General features: G+C 51.0%; 1 protein-coding gene across 1 annotated transcript; it reads right to left on the bottom strand.

Annotated features, from left to right (window-relative positions):
• Positions 1-9,415: 9,415 nt before the first annotated feature.
• On the bottom strand, positions 9,416-15,872 carry Dand5 (DAN domain BMP antagonist family member 5). The gene is made up of 2 exons (XM_052166876.1): positions 15,564-15,872; positions 9,416-10,364 (listed from the first exon to the last, which is right to left on the bottom strand). The coding sequence occupies exons 1-2, from the start codon at positions 15,870-15,872 to the stop codon at positions 10,119-10,121; spliced, it is 555 nt and encodes a 184-aa protein (XP_052022836.1). The 3' UTR covers positions 9,416-10,118.
• Positions 15,873-16,730: the final 858 nt, after the last annotated feature.

Raw genomic sequence — 16,730 nt, 5'->3', positions numbered from 1 at the left:
CAATGGATCACACGCCCTCTTCTGGCCTCTGCGGGTACAGCACACACAAGAAGTATGACACACACAGAGATGAAACCCAGGTAGAAGACTGCCCACCTAGCATGTGTAAAGCCCTAGTTTTAATCCCCGATACCTCATAAATTCCGTGTGGTTGCCCTAATCTAAGTTCACAACTGTTCTTATCTCTATTACAGGTCTGACGCCAGTTCTGGCTCTTGGAAAGCAGGATAGACTAGCAGCACAGAAGAATCAGGCACAGCACGCCTTTGTTCCCACCACTCTGGAAGCAGAGGCAGGTGGATTTCTGTGAGTTTGAGGCCAGCCTGAACTACAAACAAGTTTCAGGATAGCCAGGGCTACACACAGAGAAACCCTGTCTCAAAATAGAACAACAACAAAAAAAAAATTAATTAAATTAAATAAATCAGGCACACATCTACAATCCCAGCACTCAGGGGGGAGCTGTGAGTTTTCTGTTTTCTGTTGTTTTGTTTGAGACAAGGTTTCACTATGTAGCTCTGACTATCATGAAACTTGCTAGGTAGACCAGGCTGGCCTTGAACTCACTAAGCCTGCCTCTTCCTCCCAAATCCTGGAACTAAATGTGTGTACAACCACAACTGGCTTCAGGATCCTGAGTTCAAGCTTAGCCTAAGCAGCACACCAAGACCTGCTTGGAAAAAAACAGTTTAAAAGAATGTAAACACCCAGCCGGGCGGTGGTGGCGCACGCCTGTAATCCCAGCACTCTGGGAGGCAGAGGGAGGCGGATTTCTGAGTTCGAGGCCAGCCTGGTCTACAGAGTGAGTTCTAGGACTGCCAGGGCTACACAGAGAAACCCTGTCTCAAAAAAAAAAAAAAAAAAAAAAAAAAAAAAAAGCAAAAAACAAAAAAGAATGTAAACACCCCCTCCATACCGAACATCAGGCACATGCTAGTCATCCCAGTGCTCGAGGGCTGGGGCAGAAGGAAGGAGCGTGAGCCAGACTGGATGACCCAGGACAGCATGTCTGTCAAAAAGTGGAGGTCATCGGTATCTGCAGTGAAGCCACTTGATAAAGCTGTCTTTCTACAATCATAAGGAGTTGAATTCCCAGAGTCACATTAAAAAAGAAGAGGGGAGGGGAGGAGCAGAGGGGAGAAGGAGGACGAGTGAGCGAGCAGGAGGTGGAGGAGGAGGGGGGAGGAAGAGAAGGAAGAGGAGGAGGAGGGAGGAAGAGGAGGGGGGAGAAGGAGGGGGAGGAGGAAGAGGAGGAGGGAGGAAGAGGAGGGGGAGGGGGGAGAGGAAGAAGAGGAGGAGGAAGAGAAGAAGAAGAAGAAGAAGAAGAAGAAGAAAAGAGGAGGAAGAGGAAGAGGAGGCCGTGGCAGGATGCTGTGGTGCACACCTGCAATCCCAGCACCAGGGAGATAAGACAGTCGGACTCCTGAAGCGCGCTGGTCAGGCCAGCCAGGCTAGCGTGCTTACCAAACTCCAGGCCAGTGAGAGACCCTGACTCAGAAACAAAGGAAGGGCCAGAGAGATGGCTCAGTGTTAGGAGCACTTGTTGCCCTTGCAGACAGAGGACCTGGGCTGGGCTGTTTCTCTTCACTAGCATAGCGGCTCTCCGTAACTCCAGTTCCAGAGGATCTGGTGCCCTCTTCTGACCTCTGAAGGCACCATGCACACATACGCAAGCAAAATACTTACTTATACACGTAAAATAAATAAATCCTTTAAAAAAAAAAAAAAGGCCAGCAAGATGGCCTCTCATTGGATAAAGGTGCTTGCCACCACCTCCACGTGTGTGCTGTGCCCTACATGTGCCCTCTCCACACAGCATCCTTCGTGTTTCAAATAAGTACATATACTTATTTGTAGATGTGATTATTCACAAGAAAGAGCCAGTAAGATGTCTCAGTGAGTAAAGGTGTTGAATAACTTGAATTCAATCCTCATCATAGAGAAAGAGAGCATCACCTCCTCCAAGCTGTCTTCTGACTCCTGTGAACATGTTATGCCACATGTGCCTAGCCACACACACACATGTGCCAAACCACACACACACACACATACATGTGCCTAGCCACACACACACACACACACACACACACTCACACACATGTGCCCAACCACACACTCACACAGTAAATAAATGTAAAAACCAAAAACCAAGCATCTAAGGAATAAAGTTGACCTCTGGCCTCTATAAGTAGGGGCACACACATATGCACACACCCACACATACAAAGAGAACCTGCAGAGCATCACTCCTGGTCACATACACAGACACAAGCATGCCTGGATCATGGCTGGGAATCCATGCCCCACTGCCACGGCTGCCCAGGATGCAAGAGACACACCCATGCTTGTCTGTGGTGTGCCTGGCCAGGGCCTCAAGGAGCCAGTGTTCTTGTAGGGTTAGGGAAATGTTTCATTTGCAGCTGGTCGCAGACCTGCCCACCCTGGTAACCTGGTCCCTGATCCTGAAGGAGCCTCTGTACCACCTCCAGGGCAGCCAGCAGCAGCAGTCAACTGACTCAGCGTGTAAGGCCTCAATGTCTGAGCCACACATGTTGGATCTGAGGCCTCTGGGCCCAACTGACTACCGCCAGAATCCTACTTTATGCTTCTAGAAGCTTCTCCCCAAACCAGTCAGGAGAGGGGAGGCAAAGGAACGAAGGTCCTATGTCTAGCTGATGTCCACGTCTCAGAAAATATCAGTGTAAATCCCTAGTTTGTATGCCCCATAAAATACCCTTCCTCAGTTCCTGTGAAGCCTGGAGGTAGGAGCTGGGTAGCCATGGCCCTCTGGTTCCTGTCTTCAAGTGCAATCCCTGTCATATTCCAAGTCCACATAGCTACCAGTGTCATCAGCACAACTACCCCGCCTTTCATAAGTCAGTCACGCAATCACATACAGAAATGCCACCACACCCAGTAACTCCAGTGACATATGTCATCAGCCCCACAATCTCACACATCCTCTCCGTTGCCCTGACAATCTGACCCTACACTGTATCAATGTCACTCTGACACGCTCAGTCTGCATGAACCTGCAGCTGTCCTAGCCATGTGGCTAGAGTCGCTATCCCCATCAGTCACAGTTAAGAGGAGCAGGTCCAATCCCTGCACTCCCTGGGCAGGGCTCACAGCTGTCCTCAGATCAAGGTGGCCCTGAAGACACAATACAACCTTGCAAGCAGTGCTGAGCTGGTGGCTAGGAAGTTACAGGCCACAGTGCTCAGTCCTCTTGCAAGTGGTAGATTCCCCTTTCACTCGCATTATCCAACCGTGCCGAGGTCTGCACACAACTACAATGAAACTGGGCAATGGCACACCGCAGCCACACGGACACGCTGTCATACAACAATCACCCTCCTCAGAGCCCGTCACAACATTTAGACAGCCCTTAGCCATCCCAACAAGCTGTTGGGACATTTGTTGACATGCTGACACAGCCCTGGGATTGTCCTCAGGATTCCCCAGACCTGAGTCTTGGAGAAACAGACTGAGGCTGAAATCCCTTTTCCTACTGAAAGCAAACGGAATAGGGACAGACAAATGGAAGCGCAGCTGTTGTCAGTAGGTGCCAGCCCCCCCCCACCTCATGAATATTCATCGGCTGGGGCTCCCTGAACCTGTAGGGAGTCCAAGGTCCCAGGCAGCTGGGCACCCCCTTCTGTGCCAGGAGGCCCTCAGGTGAGGGGAGGGGGTTTTACCAGAACTCTGTAGTCCTTGGAAAACACACCCATCTCCACATAAGTATATATGAAGTGAACGTGGATCCCAGACACACAAACTCCAAGTCAAACCAGATTTAACACACGACTATTCATCAGCACACACCAAACATTGCAACAGCACCGCAACTACAGAGACCTACCACATACATAGGCATCCCGCACAGGTACCCAGCCATGTGACCACAGACACACCATTATGTCTCCAGCGCTCACCATCACAGACAGTATAACAAACATAACACACACACACACACATTTCCAAATTCATAAACATAGTGACCTGATAGCAACAGCCAGCAGCTTTTTGTGTGTGGTGCTAAGATCGAACCCGAGGCCTCAGGCACACTAAGCAGGCTCCATACCCAGTCACTCAGCTTCTTTTTATATTTTATTACATGTATTTCTCCATCCCCGTGTCTGGTCATGTGCTTGTAGTGACAAGCCTGTGGAGATGAGAGGACAGCTTGTGGAAATGGACTCTCCTTTCTCCATATACCCTCCCCCAACAACTTCTTGTAAAACACACAAGAGCCCAAACACTGGGACACACATTTGCACATACACGTGCAGTCCCACTATCAAATACAGAAGCACAATATAGAACTATCCCCAAAGCCCTACACTCTATCCCCTGTCCCTCCTTCCTTCTCCCCAACTCCCCCTTTCTCTCCCTCATCTCTCTCCCCTCCCCCACCCTGAACTTTATAGAGCGCTGAAGGGACTTTCTGAAGATGGCAGCCCCTCCAGACTCCAGGCAGAGGCTAAGACCGGGCGCCCCCTTCTGGCCCAGCCCTGTAAGATCGTGCGGGGCCGCGGCGGCGCGCGGGGTGGGCACGCGCCTGATGTAACCATGGCACCCTCTTGGCACGCGCGGCCCGCGCGCGGGGAGGGCGGGGCGGGCGCGTTGCCATGGTGCCGGCCGGCCTCCTGAATGCCGCATTGTTCACCGCGGCGCCCCGGCTGGACTGTCCCGGACCCACCCGGACCCACCCGGGCTGGCCTAGATGGAGAGAAGGAGACAGCAGAGTGGAGTGAAACAAATATGGAAAGACAGTGATAAAAGGAGAAATGCGGAGTTAAAGATAGGAGAGGTAGACAGAGATGAACAAGATTTAGGGATGGGAGACGCGGACAAGAGAAGGCCGAGTAGTCTTATAAGAACGGAAAAGGCGACAGACCAACTCGGTGACACGTGTGAATCCTACAGGGGCAGCTGAGGCTCGTGAGTTTGAGACTACTGTCAGTTCCATATCAGGACCCTGTCTCTTAAAAACAATCGAGGAAGGGAAGGCTCAGGGAGGAGGGGTTGAGGGGTGGCTCAGTTGGCCAAGGGCAGACATGAGGACCTGAGTTTGTCTCCCTAATACCCATGTAAAAAAGCCTGGCAGGCATGGAGTACAGCCTGTAATTCTAATACCGAGTATGTGGAGGCAGGAGAATTCCCAGGAATGCTGGCCGGCTAGCCTTCCAGGTTCAGTAATGGACCCTGCCTCAAAGAGGAGGAGGAGGAAGAGGAAGAGGAAGAGGAAGGAGGAGTGGAAGAGGAGGAGGAAGGAGGAGGGGAAAGGAGGAGGGGGAAGAGGAAGGAGGAGGAGGGAGAAGGAGAAGGGGTAAGAGGGAAGAGGGGGGAAGAAGAAGAAGAAGAAGAAGAAGAAGAAGAAGAAGAAGAAGAAGAAGAAGAAGAAGAAGAAGAAGAAGAAGAAGAGAAAACTGGAAAGCCGTGGTGAGCACCTTTAGTCCCAGCACGGGCAGGAAGAGCTTTGTAAATTCCAGGCCAACAGAGGCAACATAGTGAGTTTCAGGTCAGAGAAGGCTACGAAGCTACACCCAATCTGAAAAGGGAAGAAACAGAACAGTTGAGGAAGACAAACTCTGGCCTACACACACACACACACACACACACACACACACACACGCACACATACAAGTACATACATGTATATACTAGAGAAGGGGGCAGGTGGGAGAGACAAACATGGAGAAAGCAATGTTTAGAATGTGAGAGGACGGACGGACGGGAGAGGAGAGGGACTTCCAGGGGAAGGTTAGAAGGGGAGTAAGCAGGCAGAGACAGAGGGGGAGATGAAAGAGAACAGGTTTGAACAGGAAAAACACCAAGACTCGGGGGGTTCACTGTGCTCCTTGATGTGCCTCGCAATAGGATGACGTAGGGATGGGACCCCACGTTAGGTTTGGAGAGAGACTGGTGTGGGGCCAGGCACACGGAATGTCCTGAGAGAGGCTTAGAGACTCCGTGCTGATTCCTGCTTCAAGTCGCTAGTCCCCACTGCCCTGTCGCCTATCCACTGGCTCAACTTGATACCCCCAGAATGTCCCCCTTGTCCTGCTACGAAGATATCATCCATACAGAGACACAGCCTTTCCATATAGTGACACTCCAGCATGTCTCCCCCAGGGACACACATTCTAGCCCTTATAGTGCTTATGGGCATAGCCAGGGCATCAGACACCTGACACAATCAGAGTAAAGCCTCACAGACACAGTCCTAGAGAACACACTGGTCCTCGTTGGAATCATCCAGTGATCAGATAAAATCACACACCTTGTAGCCAAGGCATGGTGGTGTGCATCTTTAAGCCCAGCACCCTGAAGGCAGGAGCAGGTAGATCTCTGTGTTCAAGGCAAGACGGGTCTATATAGTGAATTCGAACATAACCAGGGCTACATAGTGACGGTCTCAAGAAGCAACAAGACCTTTAAAGGTTACAGAGACTGCTGTCACAGGGGCCATCCATATCCTCTTCAAGTGTTCAACATCTTACACCTTGTCTGTCCAAGAGTCAGTCCCTTTTGTAGGACTGTGGAGGCAGTGTGCCCGGACTCTCAGTCCCCTTTAAAAAGCTGGGTCATGACAGTACTTGTAGCCCCACAGCTAGGTCAGTCCAGGCGAAATCTAGACCAAGGGCGGCCCCTGGTGGTTACATGGTGTCTCTACACCTATCATTGGGGTTGTGGTTGAAGGCTTCATTATAGAAACCCAGGCAGAGAGACAGGTTCAGGATGAGCACAGAGATAAGAGCCCAGAAGTAAGAAGCCCGACCCAGAACTCAGCTTATGTAATCCATGTCCTCGAACTCATAATCACAGCACAGGGCCTGGGGTCAGGGTCAGGAGAAGAGGTACAGCAGCTGCTTAGAATTCCCAGTGAGAAGCTGGAGCCAGCTGGGCAGGAGAGCTTTTTATTTAGTATGTGCAGTTCCATCTTCAACATCAGAAAGAAGAAAAAACTCTAGATTCCAAAAATCCTGAGATATAGAAAATTAGATCCGCCGGGCGGTGGTGGCACACGCCCGTAATCCCAGCACTCTGGGAGGCAGAGGTGGGCGGATTTCTGAGTTCAGGTCTACAAAGTGAGTTCCAGGACAGCCAGGGCTATACAGAGAAACCCTGTCTCGAAAAAAAACAAATCCAAAAAAAGAAAAAGAAAAAATAAGAAAGAAAGAAAGAAAGAAAGAAAGAAAGAAAGAAAGAAAGAAAGAAAGAAAGAAAAGAAAGAAAGAAAAAGAAAATTAGATCTAAGAATACAGGACCCAGAATCTAAAACCCAGATTCACATTCCAGAATCCAGAATCCAAAAAGTCTAGATTCCATTGTTCAAAATTGGAATCTTGAGCTGAGAATCCAGCTCCCAAAGCAAAGAAACCCAAAACAGGCCTGCAATATCCAGGAGTCCTGGGTCTTTGTTAGAACTCTCTGGATCAGAGCTGGGCTGGTAAGAGCACAGACTGAAGGAGACAGAGTGAATCTGGGGTGAAGATCTACAGCCTCTGCCAGCTGCTGCTGCTTCACGCGCACACACGCACACGCGCACACACACACTGAAATGATCTTTCGCACAGATTGTAGACTCATACCTCCACCACACACAGTCTATAACTGTAAGAGCTTCAGCGCCAATGCCCTCTGACGCACACCCACAATCATGCACACTACAAGAACTCACACCTTATCACACATACACCATCACCCAGAGACAAATGAAGAGGGTGCAGAGAGGTTTCATGCCTTGGCAGCTACACAGTCCCTGGGAACCAGACCCTGGGATGGAGCTCACCAAGAGCCACTCCCCTCCTAGCATACCCATAGACATGCTTGCCTGGGTACCCACACAATGTCATAGCCATCACTTCTTCCATCCCACAAACCCTCAGACACATAGCCACCTCTCAGAAACACACCCTGAGATTCCCAATCCCGTGCCCAGACACACTAGGGAAGAACAGCAAAGGAGACTGGGATGAATGTGTATATACTCATATTGTGTGAGGACACACACACACATACACACACACACACACACACACACAGTGCAGAGAAGCTTCATGCCTTGGCAGCTACACAGCCCCTGGGAACCAGACCCCAGGGAGGGGCTCACCGTGCACCCCCTTATCCACCCCAGCCCTCCCCTGCCTAGCCGGCTGGCGAGCTTTAATACAGATGCCAAACTCATAATTGTAACTGAGGGTGACAGGGTCACCTTGAGCCCCAGATGCTCGCACGATGACAGATGGCGTTGGCAAACCTGATTAGCGGCCCCCGGTGCCAGAGCCTGTGGCACCTGCCTCCCCGCCCCTCCCCCCACTCCCCCAGCACTCATTACCCACCCATTACTGGGCCTGGGGGGCAGCAGCGGGGGCCGACTGGCACTGCCTGGGAGGGCGCAGTGACTCTGCCCCCCCCCCGGCACCAAGGTTCCCAGCTGGCTCTCCAGGCTGGCAGGAGGTGGGCACAGCTGAGGTGGAGGGATGCAGGCATCTTGTGCCCGCCAGAAAAGGGGTGCCTGGGTTGAGCTGCCAGCTCAGAGACTGCATGAGGTTTGCCACCAAGCTCTAGGGACAGGCAGGAGGGCGTCCTCCCTGCCCCCCAGGGCTCCATGACCCTCCCTCTAGGACAGTCTTGGGAGCTGGCAGCCAGGCAGGTTCCCACCCCTCTGTTCAGGCCTGTAAGGTCAGGGGGTCGAAGCTCCCACGCTGTGCTGTCCCATCTGTTTCCTTGTGGGGGGCCCTCCTGTTCCCCTCACCTGGATCCTTCCTTCCTGAGGCAGGAAGAGGGCCAGGGAGGGGGGGGCGCTTGACCAGCTCCCTCTACCCGGCACTGGGGGGGCATTTGGAGGCGACGTTGCCACATGTCTCTGAGTCTCTGCCAGACGGGCCCATCTGCCAGAGCCCCGTTTCCAGCCGCCCAGAGCTAGGCTGCCTGGCTGCCGCACACCCTGCACCCCCCAGCTGAAGAGCGGGCCCCCCTACCCAGGAAACCCTCGTCAGAAAGAAGCACGCACAGCTGGACTTGGCCAACCTTTATGGTTCCCATGGAATGCCAGGCTGGGCATGAGGCTGCTGCGGGGGACTCGGGCGGGGCACTAAGGGAACCCCAGCTACTGTCGATGAGAGAGGCCGCTGTACACACACAGGCGGGGTCGCCTCTGGTCGGGGCCAGGTTTTCCCAGCAGCTGCTTCCCGCTTGCCTGCCATAGCTTTTTTGTTGTTGTTGCTGCTGTTATTCTGGTGTCCCTAGAACAGGGTCATCTATGCTGAGTGTCCGGGTTTGGGTGGTGCTTTCATCATAACAGTTGGGAGTGTCTGTCTTGGACACTGAGACGCGGTACCACCTAGTGGCTAAGAGCGGAACGTCAGGCTGGGGAGGAGGGGCTCAGCAGGGAGCTGTGCTTCGCGTGTGTGCGCGTGCGTAAGGGCTGTGTCTCAAACCCTCTCCCTAGTCCCTCCTCCCCAAAAGTGACAGTGCCTTAATAGCTTCGGTTTCCTCATCTGTAAAATGACCCGTCTGTGAAATTCTACCTTGCAGTACTGCTGAGGATTGATCCCTGAGGACGACGTGAGTTAGTGATTGTGGCATGAGAATTCCCACCCACACAGGGCGAATCATACACTATTGCTAATTTTTCTCCACATATCACATAAGAATAGAACCCAGGGCTTCTTCACCGGGCGGTGGTGGCGCACGCCTGTAATCCCAGCACCTGGGAGGCAGAGGCAGGCGGATTTCTGAGTTCAAGGCCAGCCTGGTCTACAGAGTGAGTTCCAGGACAGCCAGGGCTATACAGAGAAACCCTGTCTCGAAAAACAACAACAACAACAACAACAAAAAGAACCCAGGGCTTCATGCATGATAGGCAAGCCCTCTCCCGCTGAGTTATACCCTAACCCCACATCCTACGACTATTAGTGGTCTAAACCCATGACTGGGGGACCATGTCTAGTATTCTGGGAGCGAGATGAAGACCTTCTGGCCCTGTCCATCTGTCCTTCCAACTCTGATCTCTTGACCGATGCACATCATTCAGGTCACGTCTTCCTACTGCGTCTCCTGCTTCGTTCCAAGGTGCGCGTCCTGCGCCTTCCTCTAGGATGCTCATCTCATAGCCTCGGGCGGCACTGACACGTCTGGACCGATACGGTGGCAATCCTCACCCGCCGAGGGGAGACTGACTGGCCAGCTCCACACCACAGCATCACTGATGTCCAGCGCTTTCGAGCCGGCACACAGCTGTTGCAGAGCACAACAGGGGTGGGATCCAAGCTGGGAATGTAGAAGGAGGAGCAGTGGCCAAAACAGAGATGGTTAAGGACCCGGGCACCTGTGCAACCAGGCCTGGAGATCACCTGCAAACAGACGGAGACAGTCAGCACTGTAGAGTGTAAGGCTAGAGGAACGAGAGTCATCACCATCCACTCCTACACAGAAAGATGCGGATGCTGAGGGCCGACGCCTGCGTTTCAATTCTCACTCTCCCCTCTAGCTGTGTGGCCCGCAGCACCTACTCCACCTTTCCACACACACTTGCTTGCCTAAAATTCAAGACTGGAGGGAGTCATAAAACGATGTGTTGCGAGCATGAACACGCGAGTTCGGATCCCCAGTGCACACGTGAAATGGGACACATGCCTATAATCTCAACCCTGGGAAGGTGAGGGCAGGAGGCTCCCTGGGGCCTGCTGCCCAACCCAGCCCGGCTGAATCAGCGAGCTCCGGAGTCCGTGAGCTCCCGGGTTCAGTTCCCAGCACCTACCTGGCACCTCACAACTTCTCCATCTCAGAGGGTTTGACCCCTTCTTTTGGGTGCCAAGCACGTATGTAGGACACAGACATGTATGTAGGACACAGACATGTATGTAGGACACAGACATGCATGCGTGCAAAACACTCATAGAACTAATTTTATTATTTCGAGACAGGGTTTCTCTGTGTGGCCCTGGCTGTCCTGGAACTCACTGTATAGATTAGACACCCTTAAACTCAGAGATCTGCCTGCCTCTGCCTCCCGAGTGCTGGGATTAAAGGCATGAGCCACCTTCGAAATGCATGACAATTTAATTCTTTTTAACAAAGAAAAGAGTAGTTGACACTGAACACCAGTCCCTGTCCGTGGCACATGTGTTTGCCTACACACACACTCCCAAACAAACTCATCCAAATTAAGCTAGAAGGCTGGCTCTGGTGATGCAGACATGTACATCAGAGCCAGTCCGGAGGCCAGGGGAAGGGGATCGCAGGATCAGGGCCCACGTAGGGAACTTACTGAGACCCTGCACCAAGACAAATGGAAAAACAGCTGGGGGCGGGGCACAGCTCAGGCCCAGAGCTTGGTACCTGGTGTGTACGAGGCTCAAGTTGCATTCCCGGCACACAACCCCCCCCCCCCCCCCCCGCCATCTTCTGGCTTCGCATTAGGCACACACCAGGTATACATACAGTAGACAAAACATACACATTAAAACATATATTTAGGGCTCAGTGGTTAAGAGCAACGACTGTTCTTTCAAAGGTCCTGAGTTCAAATCCCAGCAACCACATGGTGCCTCACAACCATCCTTAATGAGATCTGATGCCCTCTTCTGGTGTGTCTGTAGACAGCTACAGTGTACTTACATATAATCTTTTTTTTTAAATATTTTTAGCTGGGCAGTAGTGGCGCATGCCTTTAATCCCAGCACTTGGGAGGCAGAAGCAGACAGATTGAGTTCTTGGTCTACAAAGTGAGTTCCAGGACAGTCAGGGCTACACAGAGAAATCTGTCTTGAAATTTTTTTAAAAAAATTGTTTTAATTTTTAAAAATCCGGTTATGGTTATTTATACCTGTAATTTAAACATTTGGGAAACTGAAACAATTACCATGAGTTTGGGACCAACTTTGGCTGCACAGTCAGCTCTATGCCAATGTGGGCTATAGTGGGAAACTCTACCTTTTTATTGTTTTACATTAATTTTGTCACAGGTATGGGGGTGTATGCCACAGTGCCACAGTGGAAGCCAAAGGACAAGCTATGGGGGTCAGCTCTCCTTCCACCATGTGAGTCCCAGGAATCAAACTCAAATTGTCAAGCTTGCTGACAAGTGACTGTACCTGCTGACTATGTCTCCACCCTCTGAAATGCTTTGTATACACACACACACACACACTGCACGCACAGACACAGACACACACACAGACACGCACATGCATGCACACACACATGCACACACACTGCACGCACAGACACAGACACGCACACACTAGCGCGCGCACACACAGACACACACATGGGTCAGCACTTATGCCAAGTCTGACAACCTATATTCAACTCCTGTGGCCCTCACAGTGAAGGGAGAAAACTCTCACAAGTTATCCTCTGCCCTCCACACTTGGACCATGGAACACCTCTGCACACACACATACTCACCTACCCACAGATAAGTGTCATTACCTGGCAGGGGTGACACACACTTAATCCCAACACTTGGGAGGCAGAGGCAGGCAGAGCTCTGGTTAGAGGCCTGGACTACAGAGTGAGTTCCAGGTTGCAGAGAAAGTGTCTTGAGAAACCAAAAATAATAATATAGGGACACAAAGAGATAGCTTGGCAAATACACGCACAGTAAGAGCATTACCTGATCTTCCAGAGGATCCAGGATCGATTCCTGGCACCTACATGACAGCTTACAACTTTAATTCCAGGACCCAATACCTTTATACAATCATATGTGCAGACAAAACAATGTACATAAAATATAAATACATTTGGATCAGGCATGATGTACACACCTTCAATCCCCGATCCAGAGGCAGCTAGATCTCGAAGTTTGAGGCCAGTCTAGACTACAAAGTCTGTTCCAGCATAACCAGAGCTGTTACACAGTTTAAAAAATAAAACAAAATAAAATAATTGATTAAAATATAAGGGGTGGAGAGATGGCTCAGTGGTTAAGAGCACTGACTGCTCTTCCAGAGGTCTTGAGTTCAATTCCCAGCAACCACATGGTGGCTCACAACCATCTGTAATGGGATCCGATGCCCTCTTCTGGTGTGTCTGAAGACAACTACAAAAAACAAAAAACAACAACAACAAAAAAAACTATGTTTTGAGGCAGGGTTGTACTATGCAGCTCTAGATAGACCTTGCTATGTAGACCAGGCTGGCCTGGAACTCCCAGAGAAATACCTGTTTTCAAGTGCTGGGACTAAAGAGGTATATCACCATGCTCAGAATAATAAAGAAAAAATTAAAAAAAAACCACTTGAAACCTTAATTTTGTTTTGTTGAGACAGGTTTTATGTAGCCCAGGCAGGCCCCAAACTCATTATTTAGCAGAAGCTGGCCTTGAATTCCTTATTTTGCCTCAGCCTCCCACTTGCTACATTTTACATGCTCAGGGCCCTGGGTTCCACTCCCAGCACTGGAATTATAAAAGGAAACCAACCCTGCCCGCATGCTGGCCCCTGATAAACCCAGACCTGATGTTCTGTCTCCGCTGTGACCATGAGGCCAGCACTAATACGTCCCCATGTCTAAATGAGGAAACCGAGGCTTGGAGCTGCCTGAGACTGCATAGCTGCAGGGAGGCTGCCAGCCTACAGTGTCCTGTGCCATCTGCGGCTGGTGCAGCTCTGGGCTCAGCAGTGAGCCAGACTCCAAGCCAAGTTTCATTCTGCTGGGTCAGACATTGGTAGGTAGCAGAAGAATGTGGAGTGGGCGTGGTGATGTGGGTAACCTCAAGACTCAGAAGCTGGGGTCACAAGCTCCAGCCTGGACTATTGGTTAGACCTATCTTGAAAAAAATATATTTGGAGCCATATAGGTCAATCCTCCCAAATTGCCAGGTTTGATAGGCAGATACCAAGCCAGGGATTTTGGGGGCTGATGCCCTGTTGAGCATGAGTACAAGCTCTGCATGAACTCATACATTTCATGGGCACGAGGAAAGGGTTAGAGAGGACAAGCTACAGACACCAAAAATAAAGCAGGATTGAACTCAGCACAAAATAAGAATTTTCAAAGTCCTTTTGAAACACTGATTGCAGCTATGAAATTGTTTTTTTTTTTCAGGCTGCCCAATATCCAACGAGAAGCATGTGCTACTAGTCCATTCATTCACTCATTCATTCATTCAACAAACACTATATGTTCACTGTATGCCTGTCCCTGTTGTAGGTTGGGGACAGGGATATTAGAAGGAAAAAATAAAGATAACCCCGCCCTAAAATGGGGCCGTAGCTTAAGATGTAGTCGTCTAGCACACCTGAGGTCCTGGGTTCCACCTCCAGCACCACAGAAACTGGCTGCTGGTTCATACCTGTGAGCCCAGCATTCAGGAGGTAAAGGCAGGAAGATCTGAAGTTTATAGTCAGCCCCAAGCTACATAAGATGTTAGCTAAAACAACAGAAGCAATAGACAGACAGACAGACAGACAGATACCTCTGCTCCAAGATGGGGGTGACCACTCACCTATGATCCCAACAGAAGGATCACTGAGTTAAATGCAGGCTCCATAGCAAAACCCTGTCTACACACACACACACCACACACACACACACCACACACCACACACACATACCACACACACCACACACCACACACACACACCACACACACCACACACACCACACACCACACACACACACACACACACACACACCACACACACCACACACACCACACACACACACACACACACACACACACACAAAGCATGTCATGTGCCAGAGGTGAAGGGATGAGTGGGAGGATCCCAGATCAGGGAGGTCAAGGTATGTAGCCCTTGTAGGCTCAGAACTGGGACTTTTGCTCAGAGTAAGGTTACAGTCATGGGCGTTTGGAGGGGAGCAAGGGACATGGATTTGTCAATAGCCTCTTCCTGGGTGCTAAATAGGAAAACAGAACCAGCGGCTGGAGACGTGACTCAGTTGGTAGAGTTTGCCTCACACGTATGAGGCCCTGGGTTCTTTAAACCCAGGCTGTGTTTGGCTGCATATACCTGTGTGCCTGAACACAGGAGCTGAGGTCAGAAGTGGAATCTTTTGTTGTTGTTTTCCTTCGTTTTGGTTTTTGAGACAAAGATTCTCTGTGCCACCCTGGCTGCTGTGGAACTTACTCTGTAGACCAGGCTGAGAGAAGTGGAATCTTAAAATCCTTTTTAGCTACATAGTTTCCGCCACATAAGCCCAGCCTTAAGATCACTTTAGTTGCATAGAAGTCAGCCTGCACTACAAGAATTCATGTCTCAAAACAAAAAAAAACAAAACAGACTTAAGAAATGAAAACAAAGGCAACTACAACAGCGCAAGTGGAAAACCATTTGCCCTGTTTGATAAGGGAAAAACCTAAAGTTCACAGGCATTTAGGTGGAAGATTCAGGACTTGAGACTTGATTGCAAATATGCCTGGTCATATGACCTGTACTCTGAATATTCTGAGTTCTCTAAATAGTCCCCCGCCACTGCTACCACCAGAGACCCCACCATCACCAAAGATGACACCGCCACCGCCGCCACCACCACCACCACGACCACCACCACCATCACCACCATCACCACAGACTCACCTGAACAAAAGGCAGAGCCTTACAAGTCTCCTGAAGCACTTCCTGAGGAGTCAAGGGCAAAGACACCCCGGCAGCCACTCTCAGCCCTCCCTGCAGCTCACCTGTCCCCTGCCGTCTGTTTTGCAGGCCCAGGAAGTCCTTCCAGCTACCCAGGGCAGAGATGGGTACCAGGGGATCCAGAGTCTGGCTCTGATTGGTAGCAGCCCAGGACTGAGCAGGGGTAGCTGGGGCTCTGGGTCTCCCTGAGCCTGTGGGCAGCCAGGCCCCACTGAGCAGACCCAGCAGCGTGGTTAACTGGCCACGGAGCATCCCTTGGCTGTGCAGTCGTTTGTCTGTCTTGGAACGGGCTCAGGGTCCTGCGCAGTGGACCCTGCTGTCTAGCGTGTGAAGTCTGGGCTCTCAGAGACCTGCTTTTTTACCACTGTGGCCTCCTGAGCAGCCTGAGAGGCGGTTCTGGGAGCTCCCAGCAGGGAAGGAAGGGACGCTGACCTGGCCAATCCCACAGCTCCTCCCAGCCTGCTGAGAGTCCCAGGGGGCCTGGGCCTGCTCCATGGGGACCCAGAGAATCAAGGAAAGTAGGTTCAGGGGACAGCATCCAAGGGCTCTTTTGAGTCCTCAGACCCCCATTCATCCACCTAGTGGCATCCCACCGTGCCGGGCTGCCCTGCAGTTTCTCAGGTGTGCACCTTCATCCAAGGCCATTAACCCTGGGCTGCATCCCTTCTCTTCCGTAATAGGCGTCAGACACATCCTCAGAGGTTGTACTGAGGACTCAGACCTGGAACACACGTGTTGATGCCCATTTATCTCATGAACCCATAACTTTGAGGAGGGAACCTTTATGAATTACTTACAGGAGCTCGGCAGCACGCCCGCCCGTACTCAAACGACAATGAATTAACCTGCCTGCTACTAGTGTCTTGTTGGGTGGGGTTGAGACAAGACCTCCTCATTTATGTAGCTCAGACTGGCTTCATCCACCTCAGTCTCCTGAGCAGATATTACAGGTATGGGCCACAACCCCCACATCTGTCATCCCAGCACACAATAAGCACTGGCAGGAGGATCAGGAGTTAAGGGAGGCTTTGGCTAAAGAGTGATCTTGCTTCAAAGGAAAAATAAATGAAATGAAATGAATTTTATGGATTTCTGATACCTGGGCCGTCA

The sequence above is a fragment of the Apodemus sylvaticus genome, chromosome 21 (genome assembly GCF_947179515.1).
Source record: "Apodemus sylvaticus chromosome 21, mApoSyl1.1, whole genome shotgun sequence".
Lineage (NCBI taxonomy): Eukaryota > Metazoa > Chordata > Mammalia > Rodentia > Muridae > Apodemus > Apodemus sylvaticus.
The sequence above is the reverse complement of the archived record's forward strand: the minus strand, read 5'-3'. Positions and strand labels throughout refer to the sequence as shown.